The 25,198-nt window shown below is 36.4% G+C and overlaps 1 protein-coding gene across 10 annotated transcripts in view; it reads left to right on the top strand.

Annotated features, from left to right (window-relative positions):
* Nucleotides 1–25,198, top strand: part of ATOSA (atos homolog A) — a 119,162-nt gene that overhangs the window by 31,921 nt on the left and 62,043 nt on the right. For 3 of the 10 annotated variants that reach the window (XM_058737689.1, XM_058737696.1, XM_058737690.1), the window contains exon 1: nucleotides 20,989–23,725. The exons of 5 other annotated variants lie outside the window; for them this stretch is intronic. In XM_058737689.1, coding sequence (XP_058593672.1) covers nucleotides 23,689–23,725 — 37 coding nt within the window. In that variant the 5' untranslated portion in view covers nucleotides 20,989–23,688. Of the gene's footprint in view, nucleotides 1–20,983; nucleotides 23,726–25,198 lie in introns of those variants that run through there. 2 more of the 10 variants (XR_009264142.1, XR_009264143.1) reach the window with 1 other exon arrangement.

A 25,198-nucleotide genomic window follows, 5' to 3' on the forward strand; every position in this document is an offset into this window, starting at 1 on the left:
GCTGTTTTTAAAAAATCGGCTATGTATGCATGAAGTATTAGCAAGTGTACTGTTACTAAGCAGGTTGCTTGTGTAGAATGCCAAGTTGAGATTTTTAGAGTACATTAGTGACTTTGGAAAAATGGCACCAAGATCAGTAATTGCATGTCAAAATAAATAAAATAAAAGCAGCTCTTTGTTTTGGGGTTTTTTGTTGTTAAAATTTGCTTTAAGGCTGTAAGCAGCTTAAAAAAATAATATTTGCACACATCTCTATTTTAGCCAAAACTGGTACCAAACACAATAAAATGTTAGTTATGAGCTGATACAGATTACTAGGAAAAATAAATACCTTTATTCATTAAGAATAAACAGAATAAGAATAAATTTTTTCTCTTGAAAATTGTAGCTTTCTTTAGCATTATGATGTAAAAATGATAGAATTGCAAGTTTAGTATTATGATTATATTTCATCATGATGATACGGATCTTTAGGCCCATGGCCTAAAGGATCTTTTACTTTGCCAAACAGTATAGAAATACAAAAATAAACCTTTCACAAAACGTACTTACCCTTACTCTGTGAGTGTGGTCTTGTCTTTTCTGTTCTATTTCTATTTTTAAAAACTGCTGTCACAACCCATTGAATGGATTTCTTGACCTGCAGTTGGAAAGGCACATGACGGGCAGTACTTAGCTAAATGACAGTAATAATTCATTTGCTTCTACATCGGTGTCTAAGAAACTGAGTGAATTCTCTGTATAATTGAAACTTTACTCTTTAAATGCCAAAAATGTTTTCAACTCTAATCATGATGTATGGACAGACCTCTAAAACAGGGCTAGAAAGTCCCTACAGAGAGATTTAAATTTACGAGCTTTTTGGGTTTGGGGTTTTTGTTTTTGTTTTTGCCTCTAACTTAAATCATGTCTCCTTTTTTGTTTTTTTGTGAGATCTGATTTTTAAATTCTCATTTAATTGTTGCTGCTGTCAGCAGTCTTTGCTGTTAATGTTTATTCTTGCCTCCTTTTAATTTCACTGCTTTTGGTCTCTGGGCTAGAGAACTTGGTAACTATACTTAACACTGAGTTCTCTATAAAATAATAGTAAATAGGAGAACCCTTCAGATTTCTATGAGAATCTGAGTAAAGTGTGTGAATTCTAGTGTAGAGAGAGACTCTGAGATATTTGCTTAGCAGGATACAGCTGTGCTTCAGAGAGTTTCTAAATAAGTAGTTGGGTGGCTAGTTTAAAAAGTCAGTTTCAGTGAGGAACCATAAATATAACAGCTTTAATTAATTCACCTGTGTTTTTATGCAGGCTCAGGGTTCTTTTGGGGGGGTTAAATGGGGTCAGTTTTTCAGAGTTTCATATGCTCTTATATAAATGACACTAATAATGTGCACCTAAGATTTCTAGTTTGTTTTGTTTTTTTCTAGTTTTCTAGTTTCGCTTTCTTAAAAGGGAAATAAGACTTGCAGAGCAGTGTGAGGATGGTATCTTTTATATTTAAAAACATTTTAAAATTATTAATGTTTCACACAATTTTATACATGTTTGTATATACAGAAGTCAATAGGAATTTGTTTCAGAAGGGGAGGGAATACATGTTCATCACATATGTTCTTTCCAAAGCATGCAGCAGTTTTCACAGAAATAACCTTTTTTTGCACTCAGTTCATTGATTTATATATTATTTAAATAAATTAGTTATAAATAGGGTGGTATTATAAACAACTTTTGAGAACAAACACCAGATTGTAATGAAGCATACAACTCAACTGGTAGAAGTAGAAAGTGCAAACAACTAGAAAGTACCTTGTTAGCAGCCAGTGTCTGCCAGTTTATTTTTATGGAGGCTATGGAAAGCATTGGTCCATCTTGCTAATTGATTAAGCAAAAGTCTTTTAGGAAAATTTCTGTACTTTCAGATAATTTAAGATGCTAAATGTAGCCATTGGCCTATATAGTAACAATAGTTAATGGTATTTTACCATAGTCTGAGGTAAATTATTTTTTTATTTTTTTAAGTTTTAAGTAGTAACATAACATTACTTGGGCATTGCAGCCAAAGATGAGTCTTTGATGTTATCATTGGCACAGGATTTGGGAATAGACCTGTTTGTATCTTTGTTCCTTTACTTGCTACCTAGGTAATCTTCTATCAAATTATTTAATCCCTCAGAGTCTCAGATTGTGTGTACAATGGGGATAATTCTAATTTCTCATAGTTGTTAGAATGAAATATGTTAGTGGTTAACACATAGTAGGTTTTAAGTAAATGGTACCTTTGATCATGTTTAGATGCCTAACAGTTGGCCAGTTACAAAAGAATGTTTGAGGAAAGAAAATAATCAAATGTGCAATAACCTCATACTGTTTTATTTCATTACGTTTCGCATTCATAGTGTTCAATCTGCTAAAGCTCAAGGAGATTTAATTGGCTTTTAATATATAGTCATCTGAGAAAATAAAAAAGCTATGAAAGGGTGGTTGACATACATGTATAATTTCTTTATACTGTCATTTGTTATAATCGTAGCTTAAAATATAAGGGGGGGCATGGGTGGACTAAACTTCCTGGGAATGGATTTTTAAATCTATTAAATGTGTCAACTGCTGACTAGAGCTGGGCAGCTGGGAGGTTCAACAGTGTTATCCACCTTGTACCCAAGGATGTAAACTTTGGACCTGATCCTAGATAGATACTGAGTGCCCAGTATTAAAAGTCTAAAGCATGGCCTTTGCATTGAAACAATTAAAACGCTTTGTGGTTTTAACCTTTAATAATTACTTGTGTTATACATGTGTAGTATTTCTGGAGTCCTAAATTTATGGTATTGCATGAAAATAAAAAGCTTTTTAATTTTGAAGGTAAAAGTTTGCTATGCTTTATGTTTTTGTTAGAAACAATTTTTTCATCAGACATTTCTAAGAGTATCTGAACTTATCTGAGCTTATCAACTGTTACAAAAGACTAAGTCTGCCTATAAAATCTAGTAAATCATCAATAAATCAGTAATTTAAAATACTATATTCCAATTCATATTTGAATACATATTATTGGTGATTTATGATTGTTAAATGACACTATTAGTGTAAACCGGTTTTTTTTTTTTTTTGAGGTTAAAACTGAGAGGAGTGCAATCGTAGTTTTTTCCCTTGTTATAGATTTGTGTCCCCTCCCCTAATTCATGTATTGAAATCTTAAGCGCCCCCCCCCCCCAAAGTGATGGTGGGTAGGAGGTGGACCTTTCAAAAGGTGATTAGATTGTGATCAGGTGGAGGCCTCATGAATGGCATTAGTGCCCTTATAAAAGTGGCCAAAGAAAGCCCTTCCACCATCTGAGGTCATGGTGAAAAGACAGCCATCTATGAGGAAGCCAGCTCTCTCCAGACTCTTAATCTGCTGGTGCCTCGATCTTGGATTTCCCAGCCTCCAGAACTGTGAGACATAAATTCCTGATGTTTATAAACCACTTAGTTTATGGTATTTTGTTATAGCAGCCTAAAAAACTAAGAGACTCCCCTTCCCCGTGTTTATTATATTACAAGTTTAGGCTTTAACCTTAATATAACAGTGGCTTATGAACTTACTTAGGATATGATACAACCCTATTAACCTCAACCAATTCCTTCCTAGGCAACTGAAATAGGAGGGAAGAAGTGGTTAGACCTAGACAATTAGCAAGGGAATAAGATGCCTTGCTTATTTGCTTAAAATAGCTCATTGTTAGCCAATGTAAATCAAACAATAGAAATGAGAGCTGTTAGAGGAAAAGAAAACAAATGTTTATGAGATTAAGTAGTCTAGATTAATAAGCCTTTTATTAAATTCCCAGGAGGAGGTGGTGGTGGTGGTAGTGTTAATAATAACAGCTCTTTTTTTTTTTTTTAATGTTTTTTATTCATTTTTGAGACAGAGAGAGACAGAGCATGAGCAGGAGAGGGGCAGAGAGAGAGGGAGACACAGAATCCACAGCAGGCTCCAGGCTCTGAGCTGTCAGCACAGAGCCTGACGCGGGGCTCGAACTCACAGACTGTGAGATCATGACCTGAGCTGAAGCCGGACACTTAACCGACTGAGCCACCCAGGCGCCCCAACAGCTAACTCTTATATATACTATGTGCCAGACACTGTTCCAAATAGTTTACATATATTATTCATTTAATCTTCACGGTTGCTCAAGGAAGTAGATGTTTTTGTCACCTTTGTTTTATAAATAAATGAATCTGACTCACAGAGATTTGGTAAGTTACCCAAAGTCACATAGCTAACAAGAGGGCTAGCTCAGGTTTGAAGTGAGCTCAAGTATATACTTTTAATCCTCTGACATTATAAGATAATGGGACCAAATTGGCTGGAGGAAAACCCAAAACAGATCTGGTAAGTATTGTGACCTTGGAAAACTCCTTATCTTCTCTGCCTAGCCTTCTTCATCTTTACAATGAGGAAAGTAATAGTATCTTGCTTACGGTTGTTTTCAGGATTAAATACATGTATTTAGTGTTCTTAGAACTGTGGCTGGCACATGGTAAACATTCAGATGTGAACTGCTTTTGTTATAAGCCATACTCCTAAGAATTAAGTCATTTAGAGGACAAAAGAGAGGCTAATTCAACTGTACATGTTTTGTGTACTCACTGTGATATCAAGTCAGAAGTTACTGCTGGTCTAGGGGCACCTGGGCGGCTCAGTCATTTAAGCATCCAACTTTGGCTCAGGTCATGATCTCACGATTTGTGGGTTCAAGCCCTGTGTCAGACTCTGTGCTGACAGCTTAGAGCCTGGAGCCTGCTTCGGATTCTGTCTCTCTGTCTCTGCCACTCCCCTGCTCACTCACTCACTTTCTCACTCAAAAATAAATAAACGTTAAAAAAAAAAAAAAAAAGTTACTGCTGGTCTATCATCCATTTACACTGATGGGTCTTGACACACTGTAGCTGTTAAATAATTGCTGGTTTGATTTAACTTCTGAAATTAGATACTAACAGGATTGACATAGACCTTCCCTGTCTATGTTTTTGCCAATCATCTAGTAAGAAGGAAATGATTCAGTGCATGGAAACTGTCATTTCTTTGAAGCATGAGAAAAAAGATAATTGGAAGGCAGAATCGAGAGGCTAGTGTGTGTACAGGGAATGTGACTTAAAAGGTGATTTCCATTTCAAAAAGGTGAAGAAACCCATGGAGACTGAGCATTCTGCATTATGAACAAGTATAGAAAAAATGGTTAAATGAAAAACATTTATATTTACTTTTTTGTCTTCTCAACTTTATATCGAATTATGGGACTATGTTTCCCCCATTTGAGGCTGAGGATATTAAAAACTAAGTTAATATCAAACTTAGAATTCTAATTTAATACTGAATTTTATTTTGTAATAACAAAAAAAAATTGGTGGTATCTGGAAACAGTACTTCTTTTTCAGTATGTAAACAGATTTGTCAATAATTCTGTCTTTTCTCAAATGGGTGAAAAACGAGAATAGTTCATTCATTATATTAGACATTCATGTTAAACTGAAACAGGATGGACTGGGTAACAATGTGAATACCATGTCAAAAATATTAGACAATAATCGATGTGTAATACCAAAGACAGCAATGATCGGAGCTGTTTTATTTTCTTTTTCATATAAAAGATACGGATGCAATAAAATTATAATGAGGCCTTTTGCATTTTTTTTCTCCTTGTTCACCATGCCCAGCCCTACTGGCTACCTTTTAGGTTTTTGATGACCGTTCAGGGCCTTGTGTGGATTATTCCTTCTGCCTAAAAAGCCTTGCTCCCTAGGCATCAAATGGATGGCTCCTTGTCATTCTTCTGATCTTGGCTTAAATGTCACTTTTCATAGAGGCTTTCTCTGACTACCCTATCTAAAGTGTTCAGTTAATGTTAGCTGCTATTATGTTTATTAAATTGGATGTCCTTTATTGTTCTGTGTCTCAACAGTCTGTTTCCTTCATTGTATTTACTGCATTTTGTAAATGTTTGTTTATTGTCTGTCTCCACAACTAGATTTTAAGTTCCCTGAGACCAAGCACCTTGTCTCTTGTTCACAGCTGTATTCCCATTACCTAGCAGACATCCTTGTATACGGTAGGTGCAGTGTAGGTGCATAGGAGGTGCTTAATGTATATTCGGTGAAAGAATGAATGACTAGGGTGTCTCACTGTTGAGCAAATAGGAGTATAAGCAGAGGTCAGCAATCACTGATTGTTTTACTCACAGCAGTTAGAATTCTGCCAATTTAGGGATTTGTTTGAATTATTGACTCTTAGGCTATTATCACAACTTTATGCCCAATTTTTATATTTATTTATTTATTTATTTAAAGGGCAAGCCCCCCCTTTTTCTAATGTTTATTTATTTTTGAGGGACACAGATAAAACATGGGGGGTGGGGCAGGGCAGAGAGAGAGGGAGACATAGAGGCCAAAACAGGCTTCAAGCTCCGAGCGGTCAGCACAGAGCCCAACGCGGGGCTGGAACTCAGGAGCCATGAGGTCATGACCTGAGCCGAAATCAGCTGCTTAATCTGACTAAGCCACCCAGGTGCCCCTATGTCCACTTTTTGAAAAATAGATTTAAAATGCATTTGCCCATGACTTAAAGGAAAACTATATTTTTAAATGGACTAAATCTCATTGAATTGAAATACAACATTATAAAATAACAAAGGAGTAGGCAAAAACTATTTGGTATAGGTGGTCCCTGTTGGTACATATCTGATTAACAAATGATCCACAGACAAATATTTGCTAGAAGCTCTATGCCATCCACCCACCATGCAAGATTTGTTCTGGTTGGCTATTTGTCTGAGAGAGAGATTACATTGGCTGAAGAACTTGAGGTTTACGAGTACAAGAGATAGGGTAGATTAATAGGAAAAAGACTCAAAGGATTTAGAGTTTAGACTTGGGACCCATTCTGTCAGTTACAGTTCTGTGACTTGGGTTAAGCTCCAAACCTGTTTTCTCTTCTGTAAAATGTATTTGGCTCAAAGTGATGCTTCTGAGCTTCAGGTGAGATGATGTGCCAAAGAACTTTATAAACTGTGAAGTGTTAGATACGTTGACTAGTTGACCCAGTGAGCCTAATCATTAGTGTAGATGAGCAAAGGGCCAAGTGTGCCTAAGCACAGCTAACTGTATCTTAGTTGGGGACACTCCATGTAAACATGCATTCATATAGTGCCTGATTTTTACCATTTTGAAAGTTTCTTCTTTTATGCTGACTGAAATTATACTAACTAGAGATTTACCTAGATCAATAAATGTATATTAAATAAACATTTTTAAAGAATCTTGAAATGATGGCCATATTTTGGTATAAAAGTAGCTTAGTGGGTCCTTTTTAGTAGCATGCTATGAAGCAGGAAGAGATAAAACCCTAAGGCTATAAGGTCAGGCAGATAGAAAGTGTAACCTCAGCACTTGACCAGTCAAATGATCTTGAGCAAATTGCATAGCCTATCTGAACTTGATGTCTTTGCATTCTAGCACCATCAGTTTTAAGGACTGTAGGAGAGATGAACTGAGCATCTGTGGTTCAGCACCCTAGCATATGCCTGGCGCAGGATAGGGATTGGTAGTGTTTTATTTCCAAGGAAACACAGCTTGAATTATCTGCACTGAGGAGTGTTTTCATGCTCTGTTGTGAAGACTAGTCATTACAGGTGTAAGAGATCAACATATCCTTAATGTTACTCTGAAATTTGTGTTCTTCAACATATAACTGGAGGAACTCAAAACCAGCATTGAACTACACATCTGTAATGTGTATGAAGTGAGAGAAAAAGTGGGTAATTGGAACACACCAACGATTTCTGGGTGATAATATACCACAATGAACATTTAGAGCAGCATTGGGGTAATGAGATTGAGATGTAGAGGTGGACACTAGGAGGTTGATGGAAAATATTAAACTGGTGAGATGGTGCCCCAAATTGTCTTTTTCCTCATACCAGAATACTACCCAGGATTGATTTAGTGCTTGGACCATGGCCCTTGTACTTCTTTGAATTTAGACTTGTTCCATAATGCTGCAAGTAATGGCCATTATAGATTAAGAAATCTTTGGTAGGCTAGCGTGGGGAATCTAGTCATAATTCACATTATTTATAAGTAATATTCCAAATATGACCATTATTTGGACTTAAAAACTTACCCTTTGGCAGTGCAACCAATTTATCATTGGGGATTAGCATTTTAAATTAGTATGTGGTTTCCATTTTTTATTTTCCCGCTTACCAAATTAATATCTTTTTGAATGAAATTAAAATTTGGTATCAATATCTGAAATCAGTCCATTTATAAAGCTAACCCTCAGGGGAACCTGGCTGCCTCAAGTTGGTTAAGTGTCTGACTCTTGATTTCAGCTTAGGTCATGATCTTACAGTCCTTGAGTTGGAGCCCGTATCAGGCTCTTTGCTGACAGCCTGCTTGGGATTCTCTCTCTCTCACTCTCTCTCACTCTTAGTCTCTCTCTTTCTTTCTCTCTACCTTTTCCCATCTCTCTCTTTCTCAATAAATAAGTAAATAAACAAACAAACTTAGAAAAAAGAAAAAAACTAAAGCTTACCCTGACATCTAAAATATTCTTTTACATTTTTGAAACCAAATCAGCAGGTTTTGTGTGTGTGTGTGTGTGTGTGTGTGTGTGTGTGTGTGTGTGATGTGGTATCATAGTTTGTCACATTATCTAGTGGGTAATTTCTTTCTAAATTTATAATAGTAAAAGCGTGTGTAATTTTAGCACTTAATATTGGCAAATTGCTTTTTTTGGAGGCGTTTTATAGGTTGAAGTTCTATATCATATTCTCTGTACTTGATGAAAGGATACCGATACACCAAAAAATTATGATTTAATCTGTTTGCAAGAGAATTGGCTGTAGAATTTCTTTAAACTTCCTACATTGTTTGCTTTATAACTTATATCTAATTTGTAAAAAATTTAAATCCAAAGAAAAGTTGAATCATATAGTTAATAATCAAATGCCTTTTCATAGGTTAATTGTCAACATTTTACCACTTTTATCTCTCTCAATAGGTGGGTGGTAGATTAGATAGACACAAGGGAGTTTTCATTTAAAAAAAAAATGTGTTTTTTAACTTTTATTTATTCTTGAGAGACAGAGAACAAGCCAGGGGAGGGGCAGAGAGAGAGGGAGACACAGAATCTGAAGCAGGCTCCAGGCTCTGAGCTGTCAGCACAGAGCCTGACGTGGGGCTTGAACCCATGAACCGTGAGATCGTGACCTCAGCCGAAGTCAATTGCTTAACCGACTGAGCCACCCAGGCACCCCAAGGGAGTTTTCATTTTTACTTTTTGTTTTTAGAATTTGAGAGTAAGTTGTAGACCTGACATGTCAACCCTGAGTTATTCAACCTGGAACTGGCTGGTATTAGCATGTGAAAGCTGACTGTACATTTCTTCCCAACTCTGTATCAAGTTAGCTGCTTGCTATCTACAATAGTGGCTAGTTTTTACAACGTGGAAATTGGCAGTGCTACAAACCAGGTGCTGTTTCCTCTGGAGAGCCAGTTGGTAGACATTTACCATCATACCACTGCATGTATCTCCTAAAAGTAAGAATATTCTCCTTCATACCTGCAGTGCATTTATCATACTCAAGAGATCTAACACTGGCACGATGCTAATATCTAATATACATTGTATATTCACATTTCTCATTGTCCCAATATTGTCTTTAATCATGTTACCTTTTTAAGGAAGTAAATTGCTTCCTGTTACAGAAAGAGAGTTAGACCCTGATGTTGAACAACATTTAGAAAGGTTTTAGATTATATACCGTAAGAATAGGTAAAAGTGTAAGTGGATGAAAGTATTGGTGTTGGGGTGGTGGGGGGGAGAAATTAGGTCGTGTATATAGGACAGTTAATTAAGATTTTAGCAGATTTTTCCTCATTTTATTTAGCTTAAAAAAAGAGATTACTTGGACCAAATAGATTTAAGAGAATCATGAGTATTGATGAAATTCCAAGATTTTTTTTGATTGAAATGAATTACATTGGAATTGGGGAAGAATTACATTTTAATCCTAAAGTTTCAGGCCACCTCTCTGACCTCCTTTTTTTAGTATACTTGTAAGATCCTTGCAGTCTAGGCACATTGGTCTTGCTGTTCTTTAGTCACCACAAGCACGTTGACACCATGGGGCCTTTGCAATTGCCATCCCTTTTTGGAATACAAGTCTCATGATGCTGGCTGGCCTTTACTGCATTTGACTTTGTGCTCGGTTGTCACCTCCTCAAAGAAGCCTTCCTGACCATCCTATCAAGAAAAGTACAGCTTTTTAATTTTCTCTTTACACTTCTTTGTAGTGATTATCACTGCTTGACTTGATGTTCTATATTTATTTACTTATTTGTTTTTCTCCCCAATAGGAATGTAAGCTTCATGAGGGCAGGGACTTAGTGATGTTTGTCCACGACTGTATTTCCCTATGTGTGGACTCGTGCCTCACATTTTGTAGCTGCTCAATAAATATTTACTATTAAATGAATGTTTGCATGAATTTTAGTATCTTTGTGATGTACCATAAAACTTACTACCGGAAAATTTTATGCATTCTTTCCCTGTGATTTGTTAGTTTTGTAACCCTAAGAATTAACTCTCTAGTATCAGTTTTTGTTTCTAAATGGGAATGTTTATCCCTGCTTCTCAAGGTTATTGGCAGATCAAGTGAAATAACTATGCAAACATACGATATCTGGTAACTGAATAAATGGTAAAAATGTCTATCATCAGAGTTGGTAAGAAATCATTTCACCTGCGGTGATTAATTTCACGGCACAGCCTGTCTTAGAGTCAACAGCTGTATTGAGCCTTAAAAGATCAGGTATGTTTGGGATAGGTGGAAGTTTACAAAGATTGAGAGGGGGACGCCTGGAAGAGAGGACAATCTGAGCAATTAAAATGTTCAAGGGACAGAAGGTAGACTAACGTGAGTTGTAGGGATTTCTCAGAAATGAGGAAAATTAGGGACATTTGAAATGTCAAGCTAAGGGATTTGAGCTTCATTCACCTGATAGGCACTATTAAGTAGTTTGGTCTGATTAAAGAGAGCTTTATTGAAGAATAATTTGTCAGTGTATTTCTATTTAATTTCATTATAAACTAACAAAAAATTATTGAATATCTGGCAGTTTTAAAATCAGTTTTTAGCCCCAACATTATGACTTGGTATTATAAAAATTACCTGACATTCATCTCTGTTGGCTAATCTTTTTTCTTCTCCATCTATTTTCCCTTTGCCACCGCTCTTTAATATATGAAGGAGTACTGTTCTCTTTTATGAAAATTCCTGGGAATATTAACATGGTACACAATTCTGACAAGGCCATAGCTATTGTTTTATGATACTCTTGTTAAAGTAGTAAACTACACTGTTTTAAAGTACCTGTGTGTTATAACAAATAAAAAAAACAGGATAAAATTGGAGGGTTTTTTTCTCTCATTTCAGACAGTTGCTGGCAGAAACTTCATAAACTCTGGGATTATAGGCCCTTGTACCTTCCAACCACTTGTGAACTATGGGTGCAAGGAGATTCCAACAATACTGATAAGCTTTCCTACCTATGTTAAGGAGGAAATGGACATATATCCTCCCTGCTACCCAACCAAATAAATACTTTCACACCAAGGCTTCAAGAAAAGAATTTTTTTTGGCCATAGAAGAGGTTTGTTCAGTGTATTGTGGTAGAAAGAGCACAAAGCAGGAAATCTTAAATCTCTTCAATTATAACTTCTTAAAAATTGTCTGGGATTTATGTTCTTAAGTTGGTATTCTCATTCAGAAGTTTGAATAAGGAAAATACCTACTCCTTTGAGGAAGCGTATTCAAGTCTTAGTAATTATTGTGTCAATTAAATGCTGGTCCAGAGGCATATTTCTGTAGTCTAACATATAATAACCCTGACCTGTGTTTTTTCTTATTTTGCTTATGTTGCAGAGTTCAGATATCTGCCAGAGGGCTCAGAATAGCTAACAATGGAAAAAAAAAAAAAAAACCTCAGGTTACATTGTGGTACAGATTAAATTCCATCAAAAAGAGCTCGGGACATTAAAATCCTTTTGTTATTCTGAAATTACTTTAAAACTCATGCTATTCCTGGAAATCAGAGTTGGGAAGGTCTTTAGGAAGTATGAGTCTTTCATTTTTATAGTTAGGAAAACCTAAGACCCAGAGAAAAAGAAGTAACCTGTCCAACTATTAAAGTGAAACTCAAATTTCCACTTGCCAGTCCAATGTTTCTGTATTTCTGCATCTAGCAAGAGCCCAATTGCCTCTAGGTTCTACACCAGAAATGACATAATTAATGATCAATCAGCCTTCATCAGGGAACTTGAAAGAAAGAATGGTGATTATATTATAACATTGTTCTCCAAAGAAAATATACCTTCCTTCAGAAGAAAGCTAAATGATAATAGACTGGAAGTAAAAGGCATATTTCATCCTTAAGACAGTAAGCTAAAAAGAAAAAATGCAATGAAATTAGAAATTAGAGATAATATCTAAAATTTAAAAATCAAGAATTCAGGGTGCGTGGGTGGCTCAGTTGTCTAAGTGATTCTTGATTTTTGGCTCAGGTCATGATCACAGGGTTCATGAGCTCAGTTCAAGTTCGAGCCCAGTGTAAGGCTCTGTGGAGACTGCTTGGGATTCTGTCTCCCTCTCTGTGCCCTTCCACTGCTCACGCTCTGCATTTTCACAATAAAACTTGAAAAATAAATAAAAATCGAGAATTAGAAAAATCTGTCATTAATTTTGTCATATGAGAAACAGGACTAGAGTACTTAAAAGGCTATCATAATGTTTAAATGAGGTAGTCCGTGTAAAATGCTTAGAATAGTATTTGATTCTGAAGAAAAAAGATGTTACCTATTATTAATATATTAACATTTCTTCAACAAGTAAGATAAGTACATATTCTAAAGGAAACTTACAAAGGCTAAGAGGGTGGCTTAACCCAGGGCAGGGAGAAGCCCTTTTGGTTAGGATGATTAGGTAAGGCCTCTCTTAGAAAGTAGGGTGAGGATGTGAAGGAGTCAACTATGTGAGGATTGAGGGAAAGAGCATTCTAGGCCAAGCAGCTAGTATGTGCAATGGTCTTGAATTTATAAAGAGCCTGGCGTGCTTTAGGAACTGAAGAACAGACCATATACCATAATTTGTATTTCCTTCATTTGCTTACTTTAGATTCATTAGAATATTTGTTCTCCAAGGACTGGGACACATCTGCCTTCTTCACTCACACTTGTGACAGTGGTTGGTATGGAGTTAGCATTTATTAGATACTGGAGAAAACATTTTAAGTGCCTATTGCATACATAATCACTATCAGTGCCTTATGGGTGAGGACTTTATCTTTCTCCTTTCAGACAAAAGTAAGCTAGGATGCAATGAGTTGCACATGGTACCTTTTTTTTAAAAGAGCATCTGCAAAATTGATAGACAATTGTCAAGTATTTCAAATATAAAATATAAATTTTATGTTTTGGCTGATCAGTGAGTTTCATGGAAGAAAAAAATTCAGTGTAATAATTTGAGTTAACCATTTTATATCTGTTTAACTGTGCTATAAGGTTCAGATTTTCTTAGGGGATGGGATGGAAATACTACCTGGGATAGTCCTGGTTTATGCCTGTTACCTCTGTGCCCAATCCTGTTTCATTGTCTTCTTTCACTCTACATGTATCCTTGTTTGGACAAAGAATTTTATGGTCACCTTAATTATTAGCCATTTTTCTGTCCTGCTAGAGCACTCTATAACTCCTATTTCATTCTGTATTAAAATAGCTTAAATATAGCTTGAGGTAGATAATTTGCCCCAGCTATGCTCTGTAAGAGAATGCATATAATATTTTATAATTTACGTGGACTCTTGTACAAATCAAGGGATTGACAACATGGAATGCTTACTTGGATTTAATACAAAACACTTGGACTTTGTTTCAGAGATGTTTGATTTCTAAGATGTTTTTACCAAAATGTACATATTTTGACAAAATGTTCTTTTTATTCAAAGTCATCTGAATTCTTATGAATGATGCCTTCTGCGATAAATATTAATGTTACATAAAACATTGGTAAAATGATTTATCATCTTTAGAATTTATTTTCAAATATGTTGAAACTTTAGACATTTGTGTCCCTTTTCCTCTCTTCTCAGACAAATATTCATTGAGCACTGTGCTGGAAATGCATTGATGAACAAGAACTAACATGGCCTCTGGCCTCTGGAATTGGTGGTCTTTTTTTTTTCCTGAGTAAACAGACAAATCAGGACTAGAGGTTTACCCTGTGCTGGGTTGAAAGAGGCTCAGGTGGGGAGTAGGGGGAGTGGCCCAGAGGAAGAGCATATTACATGGTCTGCACAGATCAGATCTGTAGAACTCCTACATTTCACTACCCTCTTCTATTTGTAGTGATCTCAAATATTTTTGGTTTGAGTATAGGGTGTGTGTGTGTGTGTGTGTGTGTGTGTGTGTGTGTGTGTGTGTGTGTGTGTTTCTCTTTATTTTGGAGAATGAGCAATGGAAATTTACTTCTCAGTAAGTGCAAGTTTCACTTGAGGTGCTCAATTCATGAGGCTTTCATGATTTTGCCCTGTAGGCAATGCAGCTAAAACCTTCCTGTCTAAAAGTTTAAAAACAATTGAGGTAGTCCATGATAAGTATAAGTACTTCCCACTGGTTTTCTGGGTGACGTAATTGTATAGACTACAATAATGTTGAAAATGAACAGCTTTGACAGATTGACTGTAGCATTTAAATGAGGAAAAAGAAAACTATCCACAACCTTATCCACAAATAAGTTACAGAATTTGTACTTTCTTCATCTTTAAAGGTCTCTAAACATTTGTGTCTGTACTTGTATACTGTCACCCCTAGTAAAGAAGTGTTTATAGAACTGAATTGTGGCATCATGTGAGGTATGTGAATTTTGGTCGTGAATCCCTAGTATCTGCCTTTTTTTTTATTTTTTATTTTTAAGTTGATTTATTTTGAGAGCTTGCACACACATTCAGGAGGGGCAGAGAGAGAATCATAAGCAGGCTCTGCACTGTAAACATAGAGCCCCACACAGGGCTCAGTCCCACGAACCATGAGATCATGACCTGAGCCTAGATTAAGAGTCGGATGCTTAACCAACTGAGCAACCCAGGCACCCCTACTTCTTTTTTAAACTTTATTTAGTAAAATAAATTTTAATATCAGCCTTTGATACGTGCTTCCAAAGTCCATGTTGGTTGAATATGATACGGTTGAACCAAATATCTATTAGGGGACATGGCTGGGGATGACAGTGGTTGAGAGACATTATAACATGGAGCAGTGGCTTTAAAATTTTTTGTCAGCCCACAGTTACAAAGACAATTGACAGTGCTTCTCAATCCCAGCACTCCCTCCCCCAAACCAAAGTCATTACTTAGCAAAGCTAAGTGGTGGTTGATGTTTTCTTTTTCCTACTTAAAAACAAATGATAGTTCCAACCCCTTAAATTAATTTGATAGCACATTTCATCCTACAGATTGTTTTCACATTAGGAGAATTAGAAAGACCTGCGTTCAGGTTCTGGTTTTTGTCAACTGCTCTGTGTAACCTTGATAAAATTACCTAACTTCTCTGAGTTTCAATTTACTCATTAGTTAAAATTGAGGTAATAAAAGTATTAATTTCATAGGTTTGTTATAATATAATCTAAGAGAGTGGTTGTGTCAGGTATTTATTTAATTGTTTAATTTTTATTTATTTATTTTTAATGTTTATTTACTTTTGAGAGAGAGAGAGAGAGAGAGAATGAGGAGGGGAGGAGCAGAGAGAGGGAGACCCAGAATCTGAAGCAGGCTCCAAGCTCTGAGCTGTCAGCACAGAACTGGATGCAGGGCTTGAACCCAGTAACCAAACTGTGACATCATGATGTGAGCTGAAGTGGGATGCGTAACCAACTGAGCCACCCAGGCATCCCTGTGCCAGGTATTTAATAAGCATATAATTGGGGCGCCTGGGTGGCACAGTCGGTTAAGCGTCCGACTTCAGCCAGGTCACAGTCTCACGGTCCGTGAGTTCGAGCCCCGCGTCAGGCTCTGGGCTGATGGCTCAGAGCCTGGGGCCTGTTTCCGATTCTGTGTCTCCCTCTCTCTCTGCCCCTCCCCCGTTCATGCTCTGTCTCTCTCTGTCCCAAAAATAAAAAACGTTGGAAACATTTAATAAGCATATAATTAATGGCTATTTTGATTGTCTCCAAAGTTTGCAAGCTTAGGGAATTGGTAGTAAGAATAATGGTATATCCTATTCAGAGAGAAGTTAGTTCAATTTTAGATACGTTAGAATTTGAGGTGTTATAGGTAGCCAGAGAGTTTAGTCCTATTATTTGGAAACAAAACTATACAAAATAGTCTGAAGTTAGCAAAATTTTAAAAATGCCAGCAGAGTACTAGAGCTTCAGGGACTTAACAGTTGAGTCTTTGTTAAAGCTACATGAGGTCTACTTAATTCTACAGCTGTTGAATTTTGCCAGATTTTTGCTAACATTCTCCAAAATTTGAAATACCGAATCTGTCATTTGTATGACTATTGGCATAATTAGTAGAGGTAAAGATATGTACCACTGATAGGTAGTTGTGGAAAAAGAAAAGCAAAGGGCTTGGAATTAAACCTGGGTTAGGTGATTCAACTAGGTAGGTAACCCACCAGCTGCCTTAATCTTTATGGTTCAATTTCTTTATCTACAAAATATTCTTTTTCAAAAATGTTTTATTCATTTTTGAAAGACAGAGTGTGAGCGGGGGAGGGGGCAGAGAGAGAGGGAGACACAGAATCTGAAGCAGGCTCCAAGATCCAAGCTGTCAGCACAGAGCCCAGTGTGGGGCTTGAACTCATGAACTGTGAGATCATGACCCGAGCCGAAGTCAGATGCTTAATTGAGCCACCCAGGTGCCCCACAAAATACTCTTAGTTCACAAAGTTAGATTGCCAAAGGGACAAATAAGTGTAAGTTTCATTATTTTCCATGCAGATACTTTTAGTAAACATCATTTTTGGCAGAATAAAAAATTCATGATGGCTCTAGATTTTAAGACTGAATCAAGCATACCATTCTTTATAATATAATATCGGGGATAACATCCTAGAACTTGTCTTTAAGAAGTATGGGTATAGGTAAATGGGAACCCATGAATATCTTGGCACATTTTATGCAATGATGATGGTTTTAATTTATAAAGAGTACTTTAGGATGTTAAAATGCATTCTTATACCTGATCTTGATACTTGCTAAATCTAATTAGTGTGTGTACAAGATATTATTAGACAAAGTGTTTGTCCAGTATCTTAGATTATAAATAACCCCTGTTCTAGCTCATTTTAAACAATGTAGTATGAATGATGCCAAAAAACAGGCTAGAACATTTTCTTCTCTCCAAGATGTGAGATTTTGTAAACAAGACTCTGCTTCTAGAGCTAATCTAGGTCATCATAACCTCAAATCTTTTGAGGAGAAACGCCACTAAGTCTCTAGGTACTTTTTAATATTTTAATTTTAAGAAACATTTTAGCTCTTAAAAACACAGTATTTTTGGATTGCCACTTAGGTTATTTGTACCATTTCATAATGAATACAAATCACTGGGTAATCATTTTGGCAATAATGATGGCTAGAAATCTCTATGTGAGTGGAAATTAATATAACTTATTAGGGCTTAATTTATCCCAGTACTGACCTAACGGTAAAACATTTTGTTTTTTGATAAAAACTGATTTAATGAGAAAGCCCATAAATTTCTTAATTTCCAAAATTGTTAACAATGTTAAATTTTAGCTATTGCTTAGCCTTCATTGCAAATTAGTTATTGAACTGTGAAACTATTGAAATGTGCTGTTAAATGTTTAACTTTTGTTAAATGACATTTTTTAAGGAGTTTAAAAATACCAGTGTCATAAATCTTGCTTTAGTAGTCAAGATTTAAATTTTATCCTTATTGTTATTAATGTGGTATACTAGTAATGTATTGTCCTTTATTTGTGTTTGTGTGTGTGTGTGTGTGTGTGTGTGTATGTACACTTACCTTTTATTAACATCCTGTAGAACTGATGTTTGCAAAGGAAAAGAGGAAACTTAAATTGCTTGAGAGCCAAGTAATGTGGTAGGTGATTTATAATTCTCAATGAAATTATTATTCCCACTTTACAGATGAGGAAATAGACTCCGGTTAAATAATGTGATAGCACAGCTTGTTAAGGAGAAGGATCTTGAGCTCCTAGACTCTCTGGCTCTTTTCTATTTTGTCTTGCTGCTTTAAAGGATTATTCCAGTAATGAGGTTGATTTTTGTGCAAACATGTTTAGTTTATGCTGCTATCCCCTAGAAGATCACCAGGGAAGATGATATTCTAATTGTATAGAATGTCGTTGTTTTCAAAGTAATTTTATCCTATCCTATTTGACCTTAAGAACAAACCAACACTGCAGGCAAAACAGACAAGAAAAGGGGTGGCTGGTGGCTCAGTGGGTTGAGCATCCGACTTCAGCTCAGGTTACGATCTCATAGTTGGTGGGTTCGAGCCCTGCGTCGGGCTCTCTGCTGTTAGCTTGGAGCCTGGAGCCTGCTGCGGATTCTGTGTCTCCTTTCTCTGCCCTTCTCCTGCTTGTGCTCTGTCTCTGTCTATCTCAAAAATAAATAAATGTAAAAAAAAATTTTTTTTTAAACCAGTAAAGAAAAACGGATTCCTGACTTAGAAATGAGCAATTTCATGGGGCGCCTGGTGGCTCAGTCGGTTAAACGTCCGACTTCGACTCAGGTCTCGATCTCGCGGTCTGTGAGTTCGAGCCCCGCGTCGGGCTCTGGGCTGATGGCTTGGAGCCTGGAGCCTGCTTCCAATTCTGTGTCTCGCTCTCTCTCTGCCCCCTTCCCCATTCATGCTCTGTCTCTCTCTGTCTCAAAAATAAATAAACGTTAAAAAAAATAAAAAAAAAAAATGAGCGATTTCAGAGAAGTACTTAAGATCACAAAGCTGATTAGAGGTAGAGTTTAAACTACAACCTGGATCTTTGGTTCCTGGTCAGTGTTCTTTTCTACTTCATTTTCTTTCTCTGGATTACATATGTGATCTATGATCATGAAGTAGTGAAGTTTTATAGACTGAACCTTTTATTGTGTCTTCATGTAGTGATCACACAATAGCTATAGCCTGGCTCCCTGTTTAGCAGTCAAATCCTGTTGTCCTGTAGTATAAGTAGTCTATCGATGACAGATTTGGGGGGTAATGGGACTGTGATAGTGCTCATTGAATGAGTAATCAATGGAAAATGTTAACTTGAGATTTCTGTAATTAAACTTTATTCTTGTATGATGCCATATTTGCCTTATGGAAATATATATGTAAGAATGGAAACGTATATAAGAAAGGAATTGGGTTTTTTAAAATGTTTTATTTTTCAGAGAAAGCAAGTGAGTGAGGGAGGGGTGGTGGGGGGGAACAGCAGATCTGAAACAAGCTCTACAGTGACAGCAGTGAGCCCAGTGTGGGGCTCCAACTCACGAACCATGAGATCATGACCCGAGCTAAGGTTGGACCCTCAACTGACTGAACCACCCAGGTGCCCCATAAGAAACAAATCGTTAAGGGAAGATAGCAGTGGTTAAGAGCATGCATGTTAGATTCAGGAAGACCTAAACTTGAATCTTGGCTTTACCCACTTAATTCTAGTTACTTGGGCAAGTAACAAGCCAGTTTTCTCATCTTTGGGGATAACACCTGCTACAGGGTCAAAGGAGACAGGTATGTAAAGAGACTAACACCATGCCTGGCCCATGGGCCTACACATATAGAAGCTATTGAATCATTACCTTTAATAAGTTTTTTTTTTTCTATTAGCAATATATCTTTTTTGCTTAGAAAGTATCTAAGCTGGCATCATTATCTCTGAAGTTTCTTAAAAGGAAATAGTTCCCAATTATTTCTGCTAATGGAGGGCATAGATGATCTGAAACAGTTGATGTTTGAAATTTTTCTATTTTATTTTTAGAATATGTAGTTAAAAGAATTAATGGAAGATCTCCTTTTTATTTCCTTACATTAGGATAATAAAAGCAATTTATATTTTTTGAACTGTCCATTTGTAGAGCACAATTATGACAATGCTACCTGAGTTGCAGGGGGAAAAGGGGGCTTTTCATGGTTGGGTGTTGTAAATTGAGAACCTGGAACTAACACTCCGTATAGAATTTTATATTATTAGATTCTTAATTTGTAGACTGTTGAGACCTACAAAGTAGATAACCTGCCATTCTTTTATAGTGTACCCATTTATAGCTTTGTGTACTAAGATAAAAGTAGGGAAAAGCAAGCATTCTTCAGTTACATAAAGTGCCACTTTGAAATTTATTGGAAAACTGGCACCATAGAAGAAACATTTCACTAAATCTTTGTTAGATTTTACTTTTTAAGGTGGCATGTGTCATGTACATTTTAATTCATTTATAATTACATGTTTCTGACTAAATTTAATATTTTTATAAGTTTTCTTTGTATGTTAATAGTTTTAGATTATAGAGGATTCCATTAGCCTTTAATTTAAAAGTTTGAGGATTATAACTGAAGGGAAATATTCCAAAATAATTTAGGGACTGTCTATTATTTTTCCTTTTTTGAGAGTGATAGAGGTAGATTTTGAATTATAAAATTATTCTACCAAAAAAATTTTTTTTTAATTTTTTTACTGTTTATTTATTTTTGAGAGAGAGATAGAATGTAACTGGGTTGGGGCAGAGAGAGGGAGACACAGAATCTGAAGCAAGCTCCAGGCTCTGAGCTGTCAGCACAGAGCCCCATGTGGGGCTCGAACTCAAGAGCTGTGAGATCATGACCTGAGCTAAAGTCAGATGCTCAACTGACTGAGCCACCCAGGTGCCCTCCCAATTTTTTTTTTTTTTTAACGTTTATTTATTTTTGAGACAGAGATATAGCATGAATGAGGGAGGGTCAGAGAGAGAGGGAGACACAGGATCTGAAACAGGCTCCAGGCTCTGAGCTGTCAGCACAGAGCCCGACGCGGGGCTTGAACTCACGGACCACGAGATCATGAACTGAGTCGAAGTCGGACGCTTAACCGATTGAGCCACCCAGGCACCCCCAAGTTATTCTACCAAAAATTTAAAAAATTTCCTTTGACTTCTAGATTTATGACTTTGACTTGGGTAAATAAACTTTTAGAGCTGATTTTATTTGAACAATGCAGATAATGATACTTGTTCTATTTACCTCTCATGGTTGTGCAATCAGATCAAACCAAGTATCATATGGGATAGGAATCAGGCATGGTGCTAGATAACCAATAATGTAGACAAACATAGTACTTCTCTTTAAAGCACTTATAGGTGGTGAAGGAGAAGTCATTTTGCAAATAATTATTTAACATTCTATGAACTAAGTACTAAGAAGGAGGTACAGGGAGCCTAAGACTAGTCTTGGATCAGGGAAAGCTGCCCTGTGGAAGAGAGATTTAAGCTGAGACTTGTTTATTGAAGGGTTTGTGGAAGACCACTCCTAGCAGAGAGGAATAGTATTTGCAGAAACTCCCAAGTTTTGAAGAAGCTTAGAGGGTCCTTAGTAACCAAAAGTCCAGTCTGGCTGACAGCATTTTTTAGCCTTCACAATAGCCCTGTAAGTTGACTCCATGAAAAAAAATTTTTTTTTAATTATTTTTGAAAGACAGAGAGCCCTACCTAGTCTGGGAGGGGCAGAGAAAGAGAGGGAGACACAGAATATGAAGCAGGCTCCAGGCTCTGAGTTGTCAGCACGGAGCCCGATGTGGGGCTTGAACCCACAAACCTTGAGATCATGACCTGTGCTGAAGCTGGATGCTTAACTGACTGAGCCACCCAGGTACCCCAACTCCATTTTATTAGTAAGAAAACAGAAGCTCAGAGTGGCTTAGTAAAGCCTGTTACTGTTTATAAATGACAGTTTCATGTTTTGAACCCACATTGGTTGGTCTGTCTCCAAACTCCTTGCTCTCTTCTATGCCATTCTTTGTCTGAGTCACTTACCTCACAGGCTTCTTGTGCTCCCAAACACATCTTCTTGTTATTTTCTCAGAGGGCTTAGCATTTCTCCCTCTGGCTAATTGCGGAGCCAATGATCAGGTTTTTTCTTTACACTGAGGTAATAATGACATTTAACCCTCACAGGTTGTGTACTTCGTACTCTTACTCGTATACTATAAAAGTCCTAGAAGCTTTTGCAGGGGTGGAATCTTGTGGACTCTGGGGCTGATTTAAAACTGCAGCGTTGTCTGTGGCCTCTCATTTAAAAATAGCCTCATGTTGCTCATGGGGTGCCTTAATAGAGCCAGCATTTCCATCAGCTTTTGCTCCCTACCCCAAGACACTCCAGATAAACAAAGATAAACAAAGATCTGAGTAATAAACAGTGTGCTGCTCCTGTAGCTTCTGCTTTCTCCCACAAACCTCTCTTGATAGAAATCCTAAAGCCACCATTAACGATTATTTTATTGGAATAATGTAAATAAAAAGAGTTTAATTGCTTTTAAGGTTTAAAAAACACTATCCTAGTTTATGTAATGTTCACAGGAAATATTTCTTAAACGGGAATTTTTCAATCCTTCCTATCTGTTTATCTCTTACCATGGGCACTAACTCTCCTGAAACATCTTTGTAAGTCGGGGAGGGAGTTTTGTTGTTCTTAAAGCCTGAGGAGATGGTATAGACTGATAACATTGAAGCCCGGTACTTGAAACCTGAAGAAAATCTCCTATGCCCTCAATGTCTCCAGATAATTTTATGATAAAAATAAATCAATTCAGGCTAAATGTCCTTGTTGCTTTTTGTAAAAAGAGACGTTTTAATGCAAATACTTAGTTAAATCTTTATTGTTGAGAGTTTGCTTAGAAACTATTTTTCCTTTTCAGATCTTTTTCTAATTTCTTAACCTTCAATTTTTTTTATCTTCTCAAAAGGCACTGCATACATTTGAGGGGGCTACTTTATGCCCTGTCCCATTTTAACTAACAGGTTGTGCTTTTCTAGGACTTTGTGAAGCTTGTTGTAAAGGAATTCTTTGTTCTGGTAAATGGAGGCTGATGTTTTATTCTAATTGTTATGAGTTTTTATATTTCTTTGTTTTCAGAGGGTTTCTCTTGGTGTAGAACCTGATTTACTTGAAATGTGAAATAATAAATTGATTGCCTCCACTAGCCTTCTTTGTCCTGTTTTATGTGAAATACTGAAATAAATGTTTGCCTTATGAATTTCTCTCTTTTAAAAACACCCAGAGACACCCATTTTAGGGGCGCATGCTAGAATACTTTTGTCATTATTGTTCTACTCCTCTTTCCTTTCAAGTTGCCTAAACACAGCTGAGTTGGTAAGAAGAGCAAAGACAACATGATAGTGCTGCCAAGTAGACAGGAAGCTGTAGTGGACCTAGCAGGCAGAGGCGGCTGAGCACACCCTCCATCCAATCAGCTGTGAGTGCTGTTGCTATGTGCACTCTTACTCTGCTGCCTTTGTGGAAAACCTTACACAGAGGGAAGCGGAATCAGCACCCACTGCTGAACATTTGTTTTAACCACTGCAGACATCTGGATCCCTCAGTTACTGACTGTGTAGCTATTGACAGCCAGAAGGCAACTTCTTTTATACAAGGATTCCAGTATGGTTTTCAGTGGAAACAAAGGGCTTCACAGAGAAGGTGTGTAATGAAGTGTTTTTAACGGCTTTATTTTTAAACTTTGAATTTTCTGTAGCTGTTTACCAGTTGTGGTGTTTGCTTTGCATAGATTTTTTAGTAAATAGGTCTAGAAAAATCTCTCTTTGAAAAACCTTGAACTTAGAGAATTTCCTTTAGCTTCATATTTTCTTTGAACAGCATTGCTTAAAAGATTATTAAAATGCTGGTCTGAACAATGAGTAGGAAGAAAAGAAACCAAAATACAATGTGCTCACTTTAACGGGGGGAAAAATGTGATAAAAATGAGAATATAGGGTAAGAGAATGGGGAGTTAGCCAGAAGCATTAACTGTATTTGGGAGCAGGAAGTGTTTTTGAAAAATAAAAGCTGCTAGGGAGAAAGTATTTAAAGTAAGTTACATATTTTTAACTGAATTCATTGTTTCTGAATTTGACAGAGATACTCAGAATTTAGCTTAGTGATAATTTTGGCATAGTTTAGGAAATTGACGTGCTATCTTTTTATAAAGGATTTCTGAAGATGCTACCTCAAATTGTACACTCTTGTAATTATTTGATCCATTGACTACTTCTGAGCAGTTCAGATAAAGGATAGTTGTATTAACCAACTGCAAAGTCAGTGTTGTGTTCTATTAAATGTCCAAATGGAAAGTGGGAAAAATAAAGGATGTTGAAGGCAACATAACACAAATGGTTAAGATAGTATTTTAAAATTAGAGTAAGCCTCTTAAATGTAATATTTCTGTACCTGTCTTAGTTAATGCTGCAAATATAGTAAAATCTTATTAAATTAAGCCTCACTTATTCAATATTTTAATAATTGAACAGACTATGAGTTGCAGTTTGGTTTTATGGGATCTGGAAAAACCGGTTTCTCCAATTAATTGATTACACGAAAGTTTTATCTTAAAGTTTTTTGTTTTTTTCTTTTACATTTTCTCATATAGAGTTTACACAGTTGATTTAACTAATGATTCTTTTAAATTAAAGCAGGAGACTAATTAGCATATTGCCCATTTACGAAGAGTTTTCTTTTAGTTATTCATTTTCACCTGGTTGTGTAACCGGCTCCTCTTTAATTCACTCAGTGATTTATGTCTGATGAATAAAATGGGTATAATATAAATTTAAAGTTGATATTAAAGCTTTATTTCTCATTTCCATAGGGATTGATTTTGTTGTTAGTCTTTTCAGGAGGTACCTGTCATTAGGTAGATTTAGCAGTCAGTGTTAGCATAGTTTGATAAGTGAGAAGAGAGATTTCTTTGAAAAGAATGCAAATATAGCTCATGCTTTGGTGGCCATCACTGATCATTTTTAATTATACATATATTTGTGTTAACGGCTTCAAATAATAGATGCAAATGCATAAAACAACTTATCCTTAAACATTAAAGTGTTTCACACAAACCTGCATGTTGCTGAACTTAAAACAAAACAAAACTCTGGTATTTCTTAGTTTTTTCATTTTGTT

The sequence above is a fragment of the Neofelis nebulosa genome, chromosome 7 (assembly GCF_028018385.1).
Source record: "Neofelis nebulosa isolate mNeoNeb1 chromosome 7, mNeoNeb1.pri, whole genome shotgun sequence".
In the NCBI taxonomy this organism is placed as follows: domain Eukaryota; kingdom Metazoa; phylum Chordata; class Mammalia; order Carnivora; family Felidae; genus Neofelis; species Neofelis nebulosa.